Source organism: Euprymna scolopes, chromosome 37, assembly GCF_053919585.1.
Source record: "Euprymna scolopes isolate OS-2025 chromosome 37, ASM5391958v1, whole genome shotgun sequence".
Taxonomy (NCBI): domain Eukaryota; kingdom Metazoa; phylum Mollusca; class Cephalopoda; order Sepiida; family Sepiolidae; genus Euprymna; species Euprymna scolopes.
In genome coordinates, this window is record NC_136518.1 from 31,445,128 (window position 1) to 31,470,375 (window position 25,248).

The following is a 25,248-nucleotide window of genomic DNA, read 5'->3' on the forward strand; positions in this document are numbered from 1 at the left end:
CTCCACAACAAATACATATCATATATCTAATTCATGTATCTAAAAGATATCATATATCTAATACATATCATATATCTAATTCATATATCTAATACACCAGTGCTGCAAACCAGAGGAAGCATAATAACATCTTTTAGCCAGAAGCAAAATAAGACAGATAGAAAGAGTGCAACAATAAACAGCAGATTAAAGGTAAGAAATATAGAGCGGCTCAAGTGATGCCTTTTCATATTTAGAAAAAAAATCATTTTTATTGATTAATACTCAAACTGACTTACGTTTAGTTTAGCTTTTCCTGTTGCTCCCGAAATTTGTAAACCCATTGCATGCATTTCTTTTATTGAGAGAAAACCTCTGCAAATAAAGAATTTCATATCAATCTTGACAGTTTTAAAATAGAAAAGAAAATGGTAAAATAACTAGAAAATGAGATTTTCAATAAAAAAAATTCTTTTAGGCATCAGAATGACACTTGTTTAACTTTCTAGATAAATAACGTATTCTTTTTTCATTTGTTTTTTAAATATATTTTTTAAATAGAATTTTTGAAATAAAATTCAATTATGTTATCAGCTGCTCATTAAATAATTGAATTCAATTGTTATAAAATTATAACTAACATCTCTTTATCAAATAATTGGATGTAAATAGAAAACATTCACTACATAAGAATTTGCTAAGGCCAGAGATAGTTTTCTAATTTGACAGTTTAAAGGTTTCCAGATTGCTTTCAAATGTTCACTGGTTACTAAGTAATTCACTCCTTTCTCATCAACTATTAACAAATTAAAATGGCTGACTTGCTTTTGAAAACACTAAAAGAAATTTGAATTGATTTAACTTTGCATTTTTTTAACAGGATTTTTAAAAGTTTTTTAGTACTTCATGCTATTTTATTTTTCAATGATTAATTGCTAAAATTGTAAGAAACACCCCCTAATATCCGAGACAATTTTCCAAAAATAGACCATACTCTTAGTTATACAGTCATACAGTTCTATTTTCATTCTCAACTCTTCTTTTTATCAATTCACCTGGATGCTCATGCAAATTTCTCTTACAAATTTTATGCACTGCATGGTAATTTTTTTGTCATTTATGTGGAAGTGGTGGCTTTGTCTATTGCAAAAAAAAAAATGTATATATACAAACAATAAGAAACACACATGCAGGAAGTGCAATGCAGAGATTATACCTCTTGAGATATTTCTTTTCACATTAAAACAGTTTTCAAATAAAAAAATCACACATATAAAATCAACAATCTTACAAAATACAATAATAAATTTATAAGCACATTTTATTGATCAAATGTTAAATATTTTATCAAATAAACCAAAAATATCTTATAAATTCATCTTCTATCATTTTTTTTCTGAATTCATTCAGTTTACTCTTAAAATGATTTACATAGATTTGCTATTTTGAAGTTGAAATAATTTGTTCCAAAAATATATTACTTTACAAAATTTAAAAAATACATAATTATGCAGTAGTTTCAGTTTGAAATTTTTTTGGTCAATTTCCAGAAAAGGTGTTTGAAAACTCAATTACTTATTTTGAAGAGTTCAATTAAGTCATACTAGTAAAATAGTTAAATCTGAGAATTCTAACTTATTTTAATAATTGGAAACTTATGAAGATAACTTATGAAGATAATCCAGCTTTTATATTAATTGTAGCAGGATTTCTTCTCAACTGGCAAAGAAAGGGGGGGGGGGCGAATTGCAGTTTTCACATCTTACAAGGATTTCTTATGTATGTGACTGACACCAAGCTCAAGTATTTGTCTGATCTATTCACAGATGCGTTAATATACTTGTGGGCAAAAGTAAGGCTATGTGTGTGGAAGGAGGGCGTCATCTACAATGAATTGTTTGCAGTAGGTATAGTTACATCTATATATATATAAAAGCGAAAATGTATGTATGTATGTATGTATGTATGTACGCTTTTCCTCGATGTCCACAAAAGGCTTCTTTCAGAGAAGCGCTTGCTCGGTTCACAACTTCTTAAAACTTTTTATATCATCTATAAATTGTAATATCTCAGAGTTATCCACGGAGCTCGCCTGCCTATTTAATTTTATTGACTTTCAAACATTAATTATTCGACATTTCCCGCATCGGCACGTGTTACATTCGTTTTTCAGTATAAAAAAAAAGCGAAACTCGACTCTAATCACAGGCCGAAAGCCAGTTGTCTCAAGAGAGCTAAGTAACGTTTGTTCAATGTTGACTTCGTCATATCAGACTGTAGCTTTCATTTCGCTCCTCCTAATAAACAGGGAGCGGGTTTTTAAAAACAAACAAACTGATTTATTCAAAACTGTCCCACACAAAATCATAACTGCTGAATACCTATCGTCGTCACGTCAATCAAAAACGCGCACTTGTTTTTTTTAAACACTTTACTATTTTCCAACTGCGCGTCGTGAAGGCTTCGTTTGTTTTTCACATTTTCGGGTTTTATTCACATACCCCGAAAAACACCCGGGCAACGCTGGGTACCCCTCGCTAGTCTATATATATAAAAGCGAAAATGTATGTGTGTATGTTTGTGCGTCTGCTAAAAACTTTTGACAGACACAACAAAAATTCACAAACTTGGTCTCATATGAAAGCTCCACCTTCCGGACGACAAATATCAAAACATTGGCCCAAAGTGACCATCAGAAGTGCGTCAATTGATCGATTTTCTGCAGGGGGGGGGTCCCCCAAAAAGTGACATTTTAATGTTAAACATTACATATTTTTTAATTGATTTATAACTGCCCCAAAAAATACGGCCGCCAACTCTTCTACATAAAGTATACACGTGGCCATTTATTTTGGGTCAACTTGTATTTAAAACCCGCTGAGTCATGTCACGTGATCTTGACGTCAGCAAGCTCTAACGGCGGTCTTAATTTACAATTTAAAAATGTTGTTATCAGTAAAAAAAATTACTTAAAGCTAAACTATGATCTTCTACGCTATGGCAACGTTACCAAAGTTATTACCACATTCAAAATAGGTAGATACGATAGTTAAACGAAAAATACAGCCAAGGCAAACATGTGAAGTAAAAAAAAAAATATGCTTACAAAAAATATTAACGATCGAAGTTTTTTTTAAAATAAAAACAGCCAGACGCCATTTTCCAGTGTTTAGAGTAAGGCAGACGAAGTGAGAGAGAGAGAGAGTGAGAGAGAGAGAGACGCAAACAGAGAGAGAGAGAGAGAGAGACATGTCTAGACAGAAAACGAGAAAAATGTTAACTTTTTCACCCCGAAATCGACAATTTTCGACAGGGGAGAGGGTCAACAACGTATGCTTCAGATGACGTCATGATGTTGTGACCTTATTTACTTTAAATAGTTGATAAACCAAACAAACTTTAAAGACGTCGCTTTAGCTCAGGTAGTTAAGGCCTTGGTTCGTTATCTAAACGTTTTTAAGTCGAATCGTGGTGTGAGATGTTTTTGGTTTTTTTTCGATTTTTTTAATTTAAATATTAAACCCTGTATTATTTAAGCCATTTTTCACGTAACGTTCGTTCATGTTTCTGTTTTAATCGTTCGTTTGCCTTACATTATTTTTTTTGTGTTCCCCCCCCCCTTGTTTTCTTTTCTTACTTCGCTTATAACAATGCTTACATCATCATCGTCGTAACGCTCGACGACTTTCAAACATGTTTCACTTCTGGCTGGCCGATTTTATTTTCAAACTTCGCCTCAGGGCTTCGGCTTCAATCCTACCCCCCCCCCGGCTTCTTTTTTATTTAACACCACACACCCCAACAAACACCCGGGCAACGCCGGGTACCCCTCGTTAGTCTATATATATAAAAGCGAAAATGTATGTATGTTTGTGTCTGCTAAAAACTTTTGACCGACGGAACAAAAATTCACAAACTTGTCTCATATGAAAGCCCCACCCTCCGGACGACAAATATCGAAAAGTTGGCCCAAATTGACCATCAGAAGTGCGTCAACTGATCGATTTTCTGCAGGGGGGGGGGGCAAAAAAAGTGACATTTTAATGTTAAACATTACATATTTTTAAATCGATTTATAACTGCCCCAAAAAATACGGGCACCAACTCTTCTACATAAAGTGTACACGGGGCCGTTTATTTTGGGTCAACTTGTATTTAAAACCCGCTGAGTCATGTCACGTAATCTTGACGTCAGCAAGCTGTAATGGCAGTCTGAATTTAAAAACTTTATCGGTAAAAATTTTTTTAACCCTCACACAAGCTAAACTATGAACTTCTACGCTATGACAACATTACCAAAGTTATTAGCACGTTAAAAATAGTTAAATATGATAGTTAAACGAAAAATAACAAGCCAAAAATGTGAAGTAAAAATAAAAAATACGCTTACAAAAAATATTAACAATCGAAGTTTTTACAAAAAAAACCAGCCAGACGCCATTTTCTTTTTTAGTAACACTCTTTAGAGTAAGGAAGAGAGAGAGAGAGAGAGAGAGAGAGAGAGAGAGAGAGACGCAAACAGAGAGAGAGAGAGAGAGAGAGAGAAAAACGTTAACTTTTTCACCCCGAAATTGACAATTTTCGACAGGGGGGGGGGGGTCAACAACGCATGCGTCAGATGACGTCATGACCTGATTTACTTTAAATAGTTGAAAAACCAAACGAATTTCATATATGTTGCTTTAGCTCAGGTAGTTAAGGCCTTGGTTCATTATCTAAATGTTTTGGGTTCGAATCGTGGTGTGAGACGTTTTTTTTTTTTCGATTTTTTAAATTTAAATATTGAACCCTGTATTATTTAAGCCATTTTTCACGTAACGTTCGTTTTCCTTTTTTTTTTTTACTTCGCTTCTTCTTAGCGACACCCCAAAACACCCGGGTACCCACCGATTTTTTAAATTTTAATATCGAAACAGGCTTATTTAAGCCATTTTTCACGTGTTTGTTTTTCAGTTTTCATCGTTCGTTTGCCTTACGTTAGTTTTTTTTTGTTTTTTTTTGATGTTTTGATTAGCCCCCACCCCCGCTAAATTAAAACGTTGTTTTCTTTTCTTACTTCGCTTATAACAATGCTTACATCGTCATCGTCGTAACGCTCGACGACTTTCAAACATCTTTCACTTCTTTGCTTATAACAATGCTTCATTCTGGCTGGCCGATTTTATTTTCAAACTTTGCCTCAGGGCTTCGGCTTCGATCCTACTCCCCCCACCCGGTTTCTTTTTTATTTAACACCACACACACCTACAAACACCCGGGCAACACCGGGTACCCCTCGCTAGTCTATATATATAAAAGTGAAAATGTGTGTGTGCATTTTTTCTGTATGTCTGCCAAAGGCTTTTTTCCCGCTGCTTCTCGGCTTGCTTGCTCATTCTTATAACATTTTGTATGCCACACAAATGATAATATCTTACACTTACGAAACGTGGTCATAAAAATATTTTATTTCGCCCACTTTTATCCAACGACGACAAAATTTGCACTCTGAATTTGTTTGCTGCTGCTATTGCTGCTATGACCTAGAAAAACAACGTTCGTTTTTAAACACTCACTTTCAACTGATCAAAAGTCCCTGGCTTTCTTGCCTCGCGGTATGTCGGCAGACTATTAACCTCGAGGCTCGGGTTTGAGCTTACCTCCCTCCCAAAACTTTTTTTTGTTTTTTTAATTCGAGGTTTCTTTTTTGATCTACACACACACCTCCCGGTACCACCCACACCGGGTTTGAGTTTTTTGTTTTTGTTTTTGTTTGTTTTTTTTTAAACTTTTTTTTCTTTTTTTATCTACCCCACAACACACACATCTACAAACATTCAGGCAACGCCGGGTAACCCCGCCCCCCATCGTGTTTGAGCCTACCTCCCTCCCAAAACTTTTTTCACTGTTTTTTTTGTTCGTTTTTTTTTTAAATATTTGTTTTCGAGCCTTCTTTTTTTATCTACCCCCCCAATCCCCAATACACACACCTACAAACACCCAGGCAACGCCGAGTAGCCCCACTAGTGTGAATTAAAAAAAAAAAAAAAAAAAAAAACTTTATATGAAAAGCTACAAACCTACGATACATCAACAATACAATAAACAAACCTTTGGAAAAATTATGTTTCGCTTGTAATTAATAACTTGTGAAAAAACTTGCTTGGGAGCTAGAAAATATTGAGTATTTTTTTCTTTTGTTTTTATATATATTTTTAATTTTATGTTTTATTACAAACTTTAAAAATATAAGCATTGGTCAATTAAATAAACTTTATTTTTATGCTTCCTCAATAAATTTATCAAATTCATGTGAAAACAGAATTTTATAAACATGTCTTGAATGCAAGCTATCAAGTAAGCAAATTTATAATTCAAGACTAAACTTTTTCAACAGAAAATAGTCTGAAATTCCTTTATGAAACAAGCACTCCAGAAACAATATGTGAAATATACAGATGAGAAATGATTTACAGAAACATAGTTTATAAAATGCATCTTTAAAAACAAATATTAGTGAGATCTTTCGGAATAAAACATTTTGCTAGCTTCACTCTACTACACAAGTAACAAATAAATACAATCAAATATCGTGTATTTATTTTAGAAATGAAAAAAATACATCTATATTTTCAACATTTAAATTATTTCATAGTGAAAAGATTGAATAGTAAAAACAAGGTAAACAATTCATTTTAATTGAGTTGCTTCCCTTATATTTCAAAATCAAAATGTGTCTGACTAACACTGAAAATACTCTGCAATTGGTATGTACGTGCAAAATGAATGCCAATGCTCAAAACATAAACATTTTGGCCCCTTCCCTTTTACTTAAAAATTCACAAAAAATCAGGAAATTAACCAATTTTAATGAAATTTTCAGGATTTACCAAATAATGATCTAGAAATATAATAAATTATTTTTTAAATCTTAGTAGAAATGTATTATTTTGTTTAAACAAAAAATAAGTTTTCAGTAGTAAAAAAAAACAAAATGCATGAATTTATTATTGCTTTTTTACTGAAAATAAAATATTGTAAGTTGTAACAACTAAAAAAAAAATTAATTTTTACAGGAACATTATGAAAAAAATTAATTTCTCAAGCTACCGATATTATCATTGTTCCCTACAACCTTGGAGTCCAAAATTGGGACATAGTAAGGGGAAAACCTTGTGGAGGATATACTCATTTAGTAAGGAGTTCTCAAGCACTTTCTATTTCATGTTCATTATGGCCTAAAAAATACATATGTTCAGATGGAGTGTTGGGTTCTGGTCTTTCTAATTGATTGACTCTTGCCACTGCCTTCTAGCACTTGATTTGCCTATTTTTAGTGAGGAACAAAGATATTGAAGTACCTTGGAGTTTTGTTCTTTGTTATGGTAGTTGGCATTTTGGGTGCAAGTTCTAGGGCTTGGTGTGACTAGCCGATTGGTCAGATCGGGCCTCTCCGACCACCTGTCTACCTAAAGAGCCGAAGGTCTAGGTTAGCTCCATCACCAGGATCACATTCTAAAGTGCTACAGGTAGCACGTTTATCTAACTGGTTGCCTCATTGAGTCAGCTTATTCTGATGCCCTTCTGAGAGAAAAAAAAAGGTTTTATACTTTCAGTTGTTTAAATCTTATATTTATTCATGAGTTCCGATTTACTGATTTTGTAGAGTAAGGTAAAGACTTGTAGTGGATTTTGTTTTTATTCCCGGCCCTGCAGAACATGATCTAGGTCTGTGAAGGGAAAGGGTTTATAATATTCTTGGTTGGTGTTTGAAGTTAGGAAGCCAGTAGGAACGTGGGGTGGTAAAGAAAAAAGGGAAGGGAATCGTTTTTGTTTTGGGCTTTGCAGAACATGATTTAGTTGTGCAAAGAGTTAAAACAACAAAAAGGTGTTAATGTAGGTGCATTCGAATCAGGAAGCCATCTTCAGACAGTCTGAACTGGTTGCACTAGACTGGAATTATTGGTAACGAACTTGTAAGTCAATTTAAAGTGAAAGACAGAGTTAAAATGAATTCCAAAAGTTACTATGATTTTCCTGTTCTTTGAATGCTTGGATAACTAGTCTTTAGATGTTGACAATAGGCTGCAAAGATGTATTAAATAAAACAGAGGTTCAATATTTGTTCATATATTTTTATTTTTTAAATAAAATGTTTTATTTAATGTTTTTCCTTTAAAAGATGAGAAATTTGTTCTAAAAAGTTTTTGTACCTTTTTTACATTAGTTTTACATGTAATAACGTAAAAGTATCAAAATAAATGTAATAATGTAAAAGTATCAAAATAAATGTAATAATGTAAAAGTATCAAAATAAATGTAATAATGTAAAAGTATCAAAATAAATGTAATAATGTAAAAGTATCAAAATAAATGTAATAATGTAAAAGTATCAAAATAAATATAATAATGTAAAAGTATCAAAATAAATGTAATAATGTAAAAGTATCAAAATAAATGTGATAATGTAAAAGTATCAAAATAAATGTAATAATGTAAAAGTATCAAAATACATGTAATAACGTAAAAGTATCAAAATAAATGTAATAACGTAAAAGTATCAAAATAAATATAATAATGTAAAAGTATCAAAATAAATGTAATAATGTAAAAGTATCAAAATAAATATAATAATGTAAAAGTATCAAAATAAATGTAATAATGTAAAAGTATCAAAATAAATGTAATAATGTAAAAGTATCAAAATAAATATAATAATGTAAAAGTATCAAAATAAATATAATAATGTAAAAGTATCAAAATAAATATAATAATGTAAAAGTATCAAAATAAATGTAATAATGGAAAAGTATCAAAATAAATGTAATAATGTAAAAGTATCAAAATAAATGTAATAATGTAAAAGTATCAAAATAAATATAATAATGGAAAAGTATCAAAATAAATGTAATAATGGAAAAGTATCAAAATAAATGTAATAATGTAAAAGTATCAAAATAAATGTAATAATGTAAAAGTATCAAAATAAATATAATAATGGAAAAGTATCAAAATAAATGTAATAAAGTAAAAGTATCAAAATAAATATAATAATGTAAAAGTATCAAAATAAATGTAATAATTTAAAAGTATCAAAATAAATATAATAATGGAAAAGTATCAAAATAAATATAATAATGGAAAAGTATCAAAATAAATATAATAATGGAAAAGTATCAAAATAAATGTAATAACGTAAAAGTATCAAAATAAATATAATAATGTAAAAGTATCAAAATAAATGTAATAATGTAAAAGTATCAAAATAAATGTAATAATGTAAAAGTATCAAAATAAATATAATAATGTAAAAGTATCAAAATAAATGTAATAATGTAAAAGTATCAAAATAAATGTAATAATGTAAAAGTATCAAAATAAATGTAATAACGTAAAAGTATCAAAATAAATGTAATAATGTAAAAGTATCAAAATACATGTAATAACGTAAAAGTATCAAAATAAATGTAATAACGTAAAAGTATCAAAATAAATATAATAATGTAAAAGTATCAAAATAAATGTAATAATGTAAAAGTATCAAAATAAATGTAATAATGTAAAAGTATCAAAATAAATATAATAATGTAAAAGTATCAAAATAAATGTAATAATGTAAAAGTATCAAAATAAATGTAATAATGTAAAAGTATCAAAATAAATATAATAATGTAAAAGTATCAAAATAAATATAATAATGTAAAAGTATCAAAATAAATGTAATAATGTAAAAGTATCAAAATAAATATAATAATGGAAAAGTATCAAAATAAATGTAATAAAGTAAAAGTATCAAAATAAATATAATAATGTAAAAGTATCAAAATAAATGTAATAATGTAAAAGTATCAAAATAAATATAATAATGGAAAAGTATCAAAATAAATATAATAATGGAAAAGTATCAAAATAAATATAATAATGTAAAAGTATCAAAATAAATGTAATAATGTAAAAGTATCAAAATAAATATAATAATGTAAAAGTATCAAAATAAATGTAATAATGTAAAAGTATCAAAATAAATGTAATAATGTAAAAGTATCAAAATAAATATAATAATGGAAAAGTATCAAAATAAATGTAATAATGTAAAAGTATCAAAATAAATGTAATAACGTAAAAGTATCAAAATAAATGTAATAATGTAAAAGTATCAAAATAAATATAATAATGGAAAAGTATCAAAATAAATGTAATAATGTAAAAGTATCAAAATAAATATAATAATGTAAAAGTATCAAAATAAATGTAATAAAGTAAAAGTATCAAAATAAATGTAATAATGTAAAAGTATCAAAATAAATGTAATAACGTAAAAGTATCAAAATAAATATAATAATGTAAAAGTATCAAAATAAATGTAATAATGTAAAAGTATCAAAATAAATGTAATAACGTAAAAGTATCAAAATAAATGTAATAATGTAAAAGTATCAAAATAAATGTAATAATGTAAAAGTATCAAAATAAATGTAATAATGTAAAAGTATCAAAATAAATATAACAATGTAAAAGTATCAAAATAAATGTAATAACGTAAAAGTATCAAAATAAATATAATAATGTAAAAGTATCAAAATAAATGTAATAACGTAAAAGTATCAAAATAAATGTAATAACGTAAAAGTATCAAAATAAATGTAATAACGTAAAAGTATCAAAATAAATGTAATAATGTTTTCAAAATAAATAAAATAATTTAAATGTGTCAAAATAATTATAATAGAAACAAATCCAAATAAATATAATGTGAACAGGTCAAAATAAATATAATAATGTAAATGTATCAAAATAAATACTTTCAAATAAACTACTGACAGTCAAGTTAGTCTGTTTTGTTAACTTAGCAATTTTTTCCCCAAACAAAAACAGTAGATAGAAAATATCACTATATATCTAAGTTAATAATAGTGAGTAGAATCTAAACATTCTAATAGTATTTTTTACATTCAAGACACAACTCTTTTTTTTTATGAATTTATAGCTTGTATGTAATTTCTAGACACATTTTATACATCAATAACATGAAAAATAATCCTCATGGAGTTGGAAGAGATCAGAGTCAAGACAGCAGACCTTGCAAATACAAAGAGCTCAATATCCTTTGAGATAGAGATTTATAAAAGTAATTAATAATTGGTATATGTTTGAACGCCAATTACTACTAGTAAGAATTGAATTTTAACAAAAATTCATTGAATGAAATTTCAATTTATTGTTATATATCATGTGATGACATTTGAAAATAGAAATAACTAATTTAAATACATTGTCTAAACATATTTTGAAACACAAAGGAATAAAAACATAATTGGGAAATTTTAAATCAGCACCTTCTTTCTTATAGTACTCCGCAGGGAAATATCAACTTAGAATCTTTAAAAATCAAGTTAAACAAATTAAAAAAAAAAGGAATTTGTATATAGATGCAGATATATAAATAGATATATATTTTATTTAAATCTTAATAAGTAAAAAAAAGTAAATAATGAAATATGCAAACATCATTTTTATTGCTTTAAATTTTTGCATTGTATTTCATTTTTGAACACGTCTTTTTTGTAACATTTCAAATTGTTAATTTACATAGGAAGAGAACTAATGCAATTAAAATAAGTTTTTTTGTTTTCTTTTTACATAGGAATCACCACTTATCAAGGCCCAGAGGCTACTCAAGGATAAGGGTTGTTGAGTTTATAGTAGTCAATGGGTAATATCGTAGTAATCATTAGTTTTGAATTTGGTAAAGGGGGCGGTTTATCAAGAATTTATTTATGTGCGACTTGAATTGTAGTCAGCTGGAAAACAGGCAAATGGAAGAGAATTCCACAGACGTGAAGTTCTAAGAAAGAAACTTTGTTCATGGAATCTACGTTTAGGTTTAGGCACAAAAAAGAGTGGGGGAATTACTGACAGTGGTTTCAGTTAGACAAGTGTTTTTCGTGGAAGTTTGGCGAGGAGGGACCATAGATTGGAGCTCAGACAAGCACTTGCCATGTCTAGAAGTGTAAGCCATTTTGAGTTTCAGAACAGTTTCAGATGGTTCGCTGTTACACACAAGTCCTGGTAGGTGACTTGTTTGTAGTAGACAGTTCCACAGAACAAAATATTCTTACCGTGTCGAAACCCAGGGAAGAACATGTGAAATTGCTCCAGAAAAGGTTTAATATTTATGAAGCAATTCTGGTTCCTGATTGGTTTGTAGCAGAACGTGAATTAATTTGATTCGTCAGTTCTTAGCAGCATCGTTTATAAATAGAATCGTCCGACTGTGTGGGATCATACCCCATTAATAGGTCCAAAATATTGCAACAAGTTCTAAGAAAGAAGCTTTTCTCATGGAATCTACGTTTAGATTTAGGCACAGATAAAGAGTGGGAGAAATTATTGATAGTGTTTTCTGCTAGACAGGTGTTTCTTGTGAAAGTTTGATGGGGGGGGGGTACTAGATTGAAGCTCAGCCGAGCACTTGCCATGTTTAGCATTATAATTATACATCTCTAATATCCTAAGGAGCCTGTGATATATTTCCATTGTATGGATGCACAGCGCAGACGGAAACCCCACAATATCATTATACTGTCTCTAGATAGAACAAACACTACCCTTGATTCCTAGCCGAAGACGAAGAAGGTATATTTTAGTTTCACATATGGCCTAATAACAACATTTTTTTTATTACAATTTTGTTTTTTACATTACGTCTTTGGTGATTGGGTGATCTCATTTATTAAAAAGGAGGCTAGTAGGTTATCACATTCTATGAACATTATAATAGTGTAGTTATATACTATTATGCCTATCCTCCCTTTTTAATAAATAGGATCTCCTGATTAAATAATTGATAATCTACAAACAGTGACGCATGTATGTACATACATTAAGGATACTATGGTATTATTACATAAGGAAAATTGTTTTAACTCTGAATCATTTTTGTTCCTAAATGATTTTTTTTACCACTTATCAAGGCTTGAAAGCCACTAGAGGATAAGGGTTAATAAATGTAAGGTGGTAGTGTAGTAATCATTAATGGTGTAGATTTTTTTTTCCTCCTACATAGGCATAACCACCCATCAAGGCCCAGAGACCACTCAAGGACAAGGGTTAAGAGTGTACAGCAGTCAACCAGACAATACAGCAATCGCCAGAATGTCTCTTCTGTTGGAAAAGGGTTGCAGGGAAGAGAAAAGGGCATCCCCCACTAAGCTACGAAGTCTATTTTGAACTCTGTCAAGGCAGAATAAGTTGCTTCTAGCAGCTCCTGCCCAGATGTGGCAGCAGTACTTAGGCATACCTGACTTTTATATAGATAGAGAATTGCATCGGTAGTGAGATATTTAATGAAGTGGTAGAAGGATCCCACCATTTTTCCAGCAACCTTGGCAACAGATTTGATGTACGTATTCCATTTCAAATCAGGAGTAAAGGTCAAACCCAGAAGCTTGCCAAAACATGGAGCCTCCCCAAGACGAGAGCTATTCATTTCAATTGATGCCAGATGGGGATCAGAACGTTGATGATGTAAAGATAGAAGACTGATTTTAAATACATTAAAAGTAACTAGCCACCTCTTTCCCCATTGTACCAAGTGTTCAAGATCAGGGGAGAAATAATCAGAGAGAACTTGGTCATTTGCGTTCTTTGATGTGTTACCATAGATGGTAGTGTCGTCAGCATAAATGTCCACGAATGATCTTAGGATGTGATTTGGGAGATCATTGATGTAGATAGAGAAGAGAGTGAGGCCTAGGATGGACCACTGAGGGACTACTGTGGGCTTTTGATTTCTGCTCATCAACCACTACTCTTATGAAATGATTTAATAACTGAGAAGACATTCCCAGCTATACTGTAGCTGAAGATCTTGTGAAATAGGCCTTTATGCCATACCGTAACAAAGACCTTTGATATGTCAAGAGCAATTGCCTTAGAAAGGAAGCCTCCATCAAGAGATTCGCTAATCCTATGAGATATAACCATTAGCACATTTGCTGCAGATCTAGCAGAACGGAAACCATATCGCATGTCACTAAGAAGGTTATTTTTGCTAAGTGGTTGACTACATTTCTATTTAATACTGATTCCAGCAACTTACTCATGACACACAGGTCTGTACTGAGAGGAAGATGACTGATCACCTGAATTCTTAAATCCAGGGCATACTGATGAGGTTTTCCAGGATGTTGGGAAGCAATACTCCTTAATACAACACTTAAACAGCTTTGTAAGTATGGAAGCTAGTTCTGGTTGAAGCTTTTTCAACACTATAATTGGGATGCCGTTAGTTACTGGAATCAAGGTTGGCAACATCACACAGATATTTCTATGTCACATAGCGCGTTTTCTGACACAGAAGGTTGACGACCTTGGTTGCATAGAGTAGAATTAGCTGCAAAGTTCTTGGCAAAGAGTCTGGCTTTGTCTTATGCTGATGAGATTACCTCAGGTCCATTGATAATAGTTGGGATAGAGCACATGCTTTTGTTCAGGATCCTGTTTGCTATTTGTTAGCTACTTTGGATTTAAAGGACTGCGCATACAACTCTCTTGCGTTCTTTATTACTCTTTTACAATAATTGTTGGCAGTCCTAAAAACGGCTTTAGTCTCAGTACATCTATTACATTGGAAGCAATGGACAAAGGCATTTTTGTGCACAATGGCAACAGCACATTCTTGGGAGAACCACAGCTTGGTGTTAGGTTTTTGCTGGAAATTTTGAGGGTATAAAGCAGTCTATACCTACAATTAACCATTGCATCAGGTCTGATACTATAGAGGACATATCCTTGTTAAACATGGAATGCAGAGGTAGATCTGACATAAATGTATGAAAGCTATCCCAGTCAGCTATAGAGTATCGATATACTGTATGATGGACAGGTACGTCTGAGGACATTGCATTTTGTTTTTATCTTAACTGAGACAACCAAGTAGTTGGAAGATTCTAGTGGAGACAGAACAGAGGATAAACATAGCTAGGGCAAGTTGTGAGAAAAAGGTCTAGAAGACTTGCATACTGACCGTCAGGGACGGGACACATGGGTGGGTCCGTGAACAATCTGAGCGAGGTCATAAGCAATGGAGAAATGATGACAGAATCTCCTCTCATCATCTGTTTTGTTTGTGTGGCTTAACCATTCCACATTGTGAACATTGAAGTTTCCACAGATGTGGATGTAAGCCGAAGGATGAGTAGACAGGTCAATTTTCTCAGATATGCTCTTAAAGATAGTAACTCAACTGTTGTTGGGGGCGGGGGCGATAGAAGGCAAATATAAATGCAATTAATTACCATTACAAGCATATGTTGTATTTTTGTGGACATCGGCAATATTACATACCTAATGTGTTTCAACAAGTCATATTTTTTTATTTGTTGGTCAATTTTTAAAAGAATTACATTGCTGGAAAAAGAGAATAAAATAAGCATTCCAATGATGTTAATTTATTTTGCTTTTTTGCGTTCAATATTTTTATGCTCCAAGTGAAAAATGAAAAGACAGTAAAAAATGACGACAACAAAAAGGGAAACTGTTTTTTCAATCTTTACACTTTATATGTTACGTTTGGATACAATGCGCGGGGTTAAATTTGATTGGATATGGCTGAAATTTTACAGGCTATATAAACAAAGAAGTCCATTTCTACTGGTGTTTAATTTTTTTTTTTATGCCACAGGAAGCAAAGTTATGACCGAGCAAAGTTTACAAAGAATATTTCAAAATTGATAAGATAAATTGGCATATATTATCCATTTTCATATAGACAATAATTTCATGTATAATATGTAAATATTTGATAATTATTAATTGTGCGGAAATTTCTTTAAAATGTTATCTTTTACAGAAATTCAAATTCTAATTCTAATGCGCTGAGCTGACTAAAGTATTCTCTTAAAAATCGAAAACTGTTTTTCTGCTTTCGTCTTACTAGACTAGTCATTTTTTTATTCTGAGTTTGTCAATTAAAAAAGATTTTCAAGTTTTTCAAATTTGATTTCCAAACAATACGATATTGAAACAGGGTTATTCATGCCATTTTTTCGCGTTTTTTTGTTTTTTTTTAAATTTTTTTAAGTTGTAACGTTTTCTTTTTATATATTTAAACAGGCTTATTACTTCGCTTATTCTTTTATTTTGCCCCTCCCCCCTCAACACACACTTCTAAACACCAGGGCAATGCCGTGTACCCCCCACTAGTAAAAAATAAAAGGTACTTGTGCACTTATGCTACCATGCTGAAATAATAACGTAATTATTTAGAAACCCATTCTTAACATGGGGAAGGAAGGATGTTTTGTTAACTATTCTGTACTTTCACCTAACAATTAAATAAAAAATATATTGTGAAACTTGAATTTATTTTAACTCATTGTCAAGACCATTTTTTCGAATCTGTAAAACAAACCTGTTTTTTTTTTTAACTGAGGATATCTAAATAATAATAATAATTAGGCGGTTCAATAAAGAACTGCACTGTGATTTTTAACTTGTTTCCACCTTAACATTTTTCTTTAAAATGACTACCTTTAAAGGTTTTTGGGTATGTTGAAAACGAATATCGCATTTAAATTTTCCGCAAATGAGTAGCTTCCTGGATATTAAGCAATATCATTTCTTACATTATTGCTGGTGGCCATCTTGGTATGCGGGTTTGTGCATAGTTTCTCGGTGTTGCGTTTGCGCATACCAAGATCGCCACCAGCGATAACATTGTTTAATATCCGGAAAACTTATTTGCAGAAAATTTACATGCGATATTCGTTTTCAGCATACCCTAAAACTTATAGAAGTAATCATTTTAAATGTTAAGGTGGAAACAAGGTAAAAAATTACCATTTTATTTTTTTGTTTACATAATTGAATTTTCAGTAAAACAACAATAGAAATGACAAAAACTACCATCAACTGGTGAATATATAGTTGTTGCTTATCAGGATTCCTGGTATCCTGGTACTGTGAAAGTTACATCAAGGAGAGTACGATTTATAGTTGCATCTCAGAAAATAGGGGTATATTTTGGGCTAGATAGCGAGGATTTACAAAACTGAAAATTGGACTGGTCCCAAAATTCATAAGTTCTGGTTGATTATGGGAATTTCCATCTTTTACAGAAATCCAAAATCTATATGAAAAATTTTCTTCGATTTATTTCTGAAATTAATTCATATCTACTCAATTTATTTTTTTTTAATCTTTGAGTGGAGTAGTAAATACCGGCGATGAATGCTCTTTAAGCATTCAATGACTACACCAAGGATTAAGCTGTCCTTTGGTGGGGAGGCAGGAAAATGCCTATACTCAATAAAGCTATATTTAAATACCACTATAATACTTAGTTTTGTTCATGGATAGACACCCACTGTATGATACCATGCGCCAGTTTAAAAAAAAGTTGAAATAAGAACATCTGAATTCATGGCTTATGGTAAAGAGATACATCAGATTTGACTGCATAATCAGAAAGAGCAGACAATTTTACATACGAGTGCCAAGTTTCATGAGAATAGGTTGGAAAAATAAATAAATGGTGGCGAAATTACCGAATTTCTTGAAATGTTGAGTTCCATAATTTAGCCCACTTTTTCTAAAGAAAAATGTCCAAAGAAAAGCCTAAATTTTGGCACTTAAAATTCTCATAACTTTTGAACTACTGATGGTATTTGCATAATTCAAATGGTTTTAAGCATCTTTTACATATCTCTTTTCATGCAAGTTGATAAAATAACAATTATCTAAAAGGAAAAAATCAATAATGCTAAATTAATTGCAATAGGATTTGCGACACAAGTCAAAATCGTTATCCATACATTTAATCATAAAGTTAACATTCTCAAGATCATCATGGCAAATAAATTTAAAAAATTTACGATGGAAATTTAACCTTAAAATTTAACTCAGGTTAGTTGAGTCTGCATTCACTGAAATGTATACAGATGTGTGGGATATGAATACATTTCTAACAATCGGATATAACATGAAACTGTGTTAAGATAAAACCCATTTACTTAATGTTTCATGTCTACATACTCATATAATAAAATAATATATTATTTATATATTTTCAATATTTTCTTCAATAGTGCTCAATATGTGTGGTAGTATAAAAATATACATATGAACAGCTACACAGAAACACTTGTGTTTCATTCCAAAGGGAAATAATCAGGCCAAAAGCATAGATTTACATTTTAGGATTGTTTTCATAGTTAATAGTCTATTCTAACTTCTCAATCAGAGTCCTCAGTTTCTTATTGAATTTGTTAGCTCAGATGTTAAAAAATCCAACATCATTAAAGTTAGAAGTTATCTGACATCAGTGTTTTGAATGGAGTTGATACATTTGTTATATTTAGCCACACTGATAGTCATGACCCAACAAAATAGCTTTCTGTGGATTCCTAGATTTTATAAAAATACATGCCACTCTATGGATGAAACACTCTAGTGCAGGAAATATTCAATGTAATACAATACTCTTCTATAAAAGAAAAAAAAAAATGAGCTTTCTTAACTACCAATATCATAAGTTTATAAACAAATACAAAAATTCATTTAGGTGATATAAATTCTGCCACTACCAATAGTGGGTTTGTTAACTCAACAAGACATTGGACAAAATTGAAACTAACCTGGTAATCAGATTTTTCATCTTCACGTTGATATGCTCACTACATCTAGCCACACCAATGAGTCAGTCAACAATAAAATAGTTGCCTGTGAATGACTATATTTCATATTGCTGTATGCCATTTTTTTTTTAAATTATGACCAATCCTAATGATCAGACATTAGATGCGTATCTAGAGTCAGATTTTATTTGAATTGTTTAAATGTAATTATTTAAACACAATTTAGAACACTTCACATGTAATGATGTTACATTCTTATATTTTGCTTGATTAAAAATAAATGAAATCAATAAAAAAAATACATCTTACTTATTTTTTTCTTCTTTGAAATGTTGCCAGAGAATTTTGTAACACTGAAAAAAAAAATTTAGGAAATCATCAATTCTTGAAATTTGGAAGAATCTTTTTGTCTTTTATAATCAAATCATGAGAAAAACAAATTAAGATAAAGTGAAGTTTAATTATTTGCAAATGTTCCAGCATCTGTTTGTATCCTGGAACATTTGAGATGAGCATAATTTGGATCGTTTTGACTAATGTTCGATGTTATTTTTACAACATTTTGGCCAACGTAATCAGTGACGTTTTTAAGATATGTTTTGTTGAAATAAGGAGTTCTGTTAAAACTTTTGCACATCCATGCAAAACCTTTCACAGAACTCTTTATTTAATCCAAAGTGGTAGATTGATTTTATTCCATCAGCCACGATCTAGTAGCTGTCATTAAGAATTCTTAAGGATCATCTCTACTGAGAATTACAGTTTCAATTTTCAGAAGATGGTTACTGTCTTCTAATACAGATAAACAGGTCCTAACAAGACGAATATATAAAACTATAACACTGTGCATCTTGCTTGCATGTATCTTGTCTTCAACGATTGGGTAATTCCATCTTTTAAAAAAGAGATACAGGGGAATTTTTATATATATATATGTATATATATATATATATATATATATACATATGGGCATGTCTCAAAGGCATATATATATATACATATGGGCGTGTCTCAGAGGCATATATATATATACATACATATGGGCATGTCTCAAAGGCATATATATATATACATATGGCATATATATATATATATATATATGCATATAGGCAGGTCTCAGAGGCTAAGGAACAAGGGTGGAGAGTTGTATATGTTTCTTTCAATTTTAGCTGACAGCAACCAAGTCATAAATATATATTTTTTTTAAGTTTTGATCTTGCTATACAGCAGCATCCAAAAGTTAAGGTACGGTTGATCATTTTCTTTTAAATGACTTCGAATTTTATCTATGAAAAAGGGGAAAAAAATTTTTGGTGAATTTTCCAATGTTTAATAATGATAGTTTAATAAAAAATATTTTTTTATTTTGGATTTTGAATACATATATTGGTTTTTTACATATAAATAAATTCAATTAAATTACAGATGTCCAAAAGTTAAGTAACGGGGAAAATTGTTAATGAAAAAAACAAAGAATCCTTTCAGTATTTAGTGAAAATCTCCTTGTTTTCAATCACACAATGGCATCTTTTGCTACAAGACAGAACTAATCGTTCACATGTTATAGGGGAAATATTATTCCAGGATTTTCTTATACATTCCCATAAATAATCAAGATTTTTTTGTTTTTTTTATGTGATCTTATCACCAATAATTTTCCAAACATTTTCAATTGGATTAAGGTCGGATCTCTGAGCTGGCCAATCCATAACATAAATATTGAATCTATTTGAATGTCGTTGTTATTAAAACTTAAATTCTTTTCTACAGTTTGCATTTTGGAGACGGAAGTGTTTTTTCTGAGATAAGTGACTTCTATATTAATCGTACTTTTTATTTTTAGATTCAAATATTAATAACTACATTTTATTTCAGTATTTAATTTATGTATTTCTGTTTTATTAAATGCTAGCTTTTTTCTCGTCCATAAATGTTTATTTATCTATCAAGTTGATCTTAAATATTGCATAGACTCAATCCATTATATTATCCTTTCAGTCCCCACCCCTTTAGACCTGCTTTCATTTTATCTCGCAATTACTTATAACGTCACAAACTAACTTTCGGAAGACCCCCCCCCCCCCCGGCTTTTCTTTTATATCTCAAGTTTCTAAAAACGCGACTAGCAAAAGTCCAGAATAAGATCACGCTTTTCTTTTAACGGTTAATTTTAAAAAAAAAGTCTTTTGAACGCCATTGTTATTAAAACTTAAATTTTTTTCTACAGTTTGTATTTTGGAGATGGAAGTGTTTTTTCGAGATAAGTGACTTCTATATTAATCATACTTTTTATTTTTAGATTCAAATATTAATAACTACATTTTACTTCAGTATTTAATTTATGTATTTCTGTTTTATTAAATGCTAGCTTTTTTCTCATCCATAAATGTTTATTTATCTACCAAGTTGATTGCAAAAATAGATTAGGTAATTGTATTCATTTTTAGTTCGTGAGAGAGGAATCTATCACCATACTTTCCCTTAAACATGTCCGTTGGACTTTTATTAAGTATGATACTTAATAGGTTGTCTTTTTTTTGTTTTTAATGGAGTGTAGAAAACACATTGTAGATGCGTTATCGGTAGCTCCCGTTACTCTCGCTTCTCCTTATTTGTCCCTCAGTCCTCATTTTTTAATGAGTGATTTTTCTGACAAAGAGAGAAGAAAAAGCTGTTTTCTAGGTTGGCAGTATTTTGCGCGAACAGTTGGCAGAGATGGCGGAAATTTTCTGTTTCTATGTCTATCCTTGTAGCCATGTCACTAGTAAGGGTGCTGGAGGTAAACGTTTTATCTGGGCTGACATTATCCGCCTGATAGTCAGGGACCCGAACCTTGGATTAACCACTAAGGAGGCTGTCCTATCAGCAGGTGCAAAGTACTGGGCTGTTGTATTGCCATTTGGTGAATGGATTCTGGACCATGCAGTAGCTTCTGATGGGGTCTCTCGATGCCATATTAGTGGGTAATTGTTACGGCTTAATCTTATCATGTTCTACAAAAAAAAAAAAAATTCTTCGTTTCTTTTTCTTTCATAGTTTCCCCTCTCTGTCCTGCTCTAAGTAAATCTGACGACCTAGTCCACAAATTCCAAAATTCCATCATGACAAGTTTCAATAAAAAATACCTGATTAAACCCGGTTCTCCAACTTCCAACGAAGACCCCTACTACCATGCCTCCTTCTCCAATATCAGGGGTCTACGTTCTAACCTTCCAGAGGTTGAAACCCAATTACAGGAGACTAAACCAGACCTTTTATTTTTAAGTGAAACTGGCATTGGACAGGCTATTTCCCTAGAAGTGTTCGCAATTAAAGGTTACTCTAACTTAACTTCTAAATCTGACCCCCTAGATCGCCATGGGCATGGAATATGTGCCTATATGAAAGATGGCTTTCCATGTGGTAAGGACATCTCCAGAGAAAATCCTAACTTACCCTATATGTGCTTCCAGGTTGCATTAGCTCACACTACTGCATTTATATTTACTCTCTATCGCCTCCACAACAGCAGAGTTACTATCTTTAAAAGCATATCTGAGAAAATTGACCAAGTCCTATCTGCTTATCCTTCAGCTAACATTCACGTATGTGGAAACTTCAATGTTCACAACTTCGAATGGTTGACCCACTCAAACAAGACCGATGATGAGGGGAGGTTCTGTCATGATTTCTCCATTGCTTATGATCTCACTCAGATTGTTCACGAACCCACCCGTGTGCCCGACAATGACGGCCAGTATGCGAGTCTACTAGACCTTTTTCTCACAACTTGCCCTGAACTATGTTCAGTTTCTTTTCTGTCTCCTCTTGGATCTTCCGACCACTCTGTTGTATCAATTAAGATAAAAATGAAATGTAATAAGTCCTCAGACGTACCTCTCCATCGTACAGTATATCGATACACTAATGCTGACTGAGATAGGTTCTGTACATTTATATCGGATCTACCTCTGCGTTCCATGTTTAAAAAGGATGTGCCCTATATAGTATCAGACCTGACGGAATGGTTAATTGTAGGTATAGACCATTTCATACCCTCGAAAAAGTTCCAGCAAAAACCTAACAGCCAGCCATGGTTCTCTCCAGAATGTGCTGCTGCCATTGCGCACAGAAATCACTTTTTCCACTGCTTCCAACATAATAGATGTATGGAAACTAAAGGCGCTTTCAGGACTGCCAGCAACCATTGTAAGAAAGTAATAAAGAACGCAAGAGAGTTGTATGCTCAATCCGTCGTCCAAAGTAGCTGAGCAGCGGTTTGGTTCCCACCAGTTTTGGCAAACAGCAAACAGAATCCTGAACAGAAGCGTGTGCTCTATCCCAACTATCATCAATGGACCTGAGGTAATCTTGTCAGCATCAGACAAAGCCAAGCTCTTTGCCAAGAACTTTGCAGCTAATTCTACCCTTTGCAACCAAGGCCACCAACCCCCAATATTCCCTCCTGTATCAGAAAACATGCTATGTGATATACATATATCTGTACGTGATGTTGCCAAGCTAATCAAAAACCTTGATTCCAGTAAAGCAACTGGCCCTGATGGTATTCCAATTATAGTACTCAAAAAACTTCAACCAGAGCTAGCGCCCATACTTACAAAACTGTTTAAACATTGTTTTAAGGAGAATAGCTTCCCATCACCCTGGAAAATCTCATCAGTATGCCCTGTATTTAAGAATTCAGGTGATCGCTCATCCCCCTCTCAGTACAGGCCAATAAGTCTCCTGTGCGCCATGAGTAAGTTGCTAGAATCTATGTTAAATACAGAAGTAATCAACCATCTCAACAAAAATAATCTTCTTAGTGACACTCAATATGGTTTCCGTTCTGCTAGATCTACAGCAGATGTGCTTACAGTTATATCTCATAGGATTAGCAAATCTCTCGACGGAGGCAACCTTTCTAGGGCAATTGCTCTTGATATATCAAAAGCCTTTGATAGGGTATGGCATAAAGGTTTACTTCACAAGATCTCTAAGCTTTGGTATAGCTGGAAATGTCTTCTTAGTTATTAAATCATTTCTTTCTGATAGGTTCATAAGAGTAGTAGTTGAGGGGCAAAAATCAGAAGCTCACAGTATCAATGCTGGTGTCCCTCAGGGGTCCATTCTGGGCCCAACTCTTTTCCTGATCTACATTAATGATCTTCCGAATCACATCCTTACATCATTTGTAGACATTTATGCTGATGACATTACCATTTATGGTAGCACATCTAAGATTCTCTCTCCTCTGATCTTGAGCATGTGGTACAATGGGGAAAGGAGTGGCTGGTTACTTTTAATGCATCTAAAACCAAGCTTCTCTCTTTACATCATCAACATTCTGATCCACATCTGGCATCAATTGAAATGAATGGCTCTCGTCTTCAAGAGGCCTCAAGTTTTGACAAGCTTCTGGACCTGACAATTACTCCTGATCTTAAATGGAACATGTACATCAAATCTGTTGCCAGGACCGCTGGAAAAATGGTGGGATCTTTCTATCAATCCAGTAGATATCTCACTGCTGATGCAATTCTCGATCTATATAAGAGCCAGGTACGTCTAAGGATGGAATATTGTTGCCACATCTGGGCAGGAGCTGCTAGAAAGAACTTGTCCTGCCTTGATAGAGTTCAAAATAGACTTTGTAGCCTCGTAGGAGATGTCCTTTTCTCTTCCCTGCAACCTCTATCTCACAGAAGAGATGTTGCGAGCTGCTCTCTGATGTATTGTTATTTTCATGGAAACTGTTCGACTGAGCTTCAGTCTATGGTCCCCACTCGCCAAACTTTCACAAGAAACACTCGTCTAGCTGAAAACACTATCAATAATTCCCCCCCACTCTTTATATATGCCTAAACCTAAATGTAGATTCCATGAACAAAGCTTCTTTCTTAGAACTGCATGCCTGTGGAATTGTCTTCCGTTTTCCTGCTTTCCGGCTGAGTAAAATATGGTTGTCTTCAAGTCTAACGTAAATAAGTTCTTGATGAGCCGTTCCATATAAGTTACCAAATTTTCATTACTAATGATTACTATATTTTCCAATTTCTACTGTACACTCTTTAACCCTTATCCTTGAGTGGCCTCTTGGCCTTGATAATGTGGTGATGCCTGTGTAAAAAAAAAAAAAAAAATTTACCTCTTCTAAAACTATTTTTGCTTTATGGCATGGTGTGTGGTCTTGCATAAAGATATCAGAATCAGAAAGATTAGGAACCACATATTCTCTAATCAATTCTTTGTACATTCGGGCATTAAATTTTCCATGAATCCTCACAAGGGGGCCAGTTCCTTTTGAAGATATCATGCCCCATAGCATTATACTGTCGCCTCCAAATTTTACTGTACTTTTAACGCACTTAGGGGACAGTCTTTCTCCATTTTTCTTCTGACATGTTTCTTTTGTGTGATTCGAAAAGATTGAAATTAGATTCATCACTAAAATTAATCTTTTCCCATTTTTTTTTTTCTTCCCAAAACAAATGTTTTTCGGTGATTAACAATCTGGCTTTTTTATTTTTAATAGAAATTAAAGGCTTTGAGCATGGACTTCTTGAAAATAATCCAACTTCGTTTAATCTTCGTGAGATTGTTTGCCGGGAGATTTTTTGTCCAGTTTTGGATGTAAAATCCCGGAATATCGAAGTCGCAGTTTTAAAACGAT

At 32.0% G+C, this 25,248-nt stretch overlaps 1 protein-coding gene across 2 annotated transcripts in view; it reads right to left on the bottom strand.

The window, feature by feature from the left end:
• LOC145261118 (SKA complex subunit 2-like) overlaps window positions 1-25,248 on the bottom strand; it is a 92,203-nt gene that overhangs the window by 15,936 nt on the left and 51,019 nt on the right. For both annotated transcript variants that reach the window (XM_080119361.1, XM_080119360.1), the window contains 2 exons: window positions 18,906-18,949; window positions 279-354 (listed from right to left, as the gene is read on the bottom strand). In XM_080119361.1, the coding sequence (XP_079975487.1) occupies window positions 279-354; window positions 18,906-18,949 (120 nt within the window). The remainder of the gene's footprint in view (window positions 1-278; window positions 355-18,905; window positions 18,950-25,248) is intronic.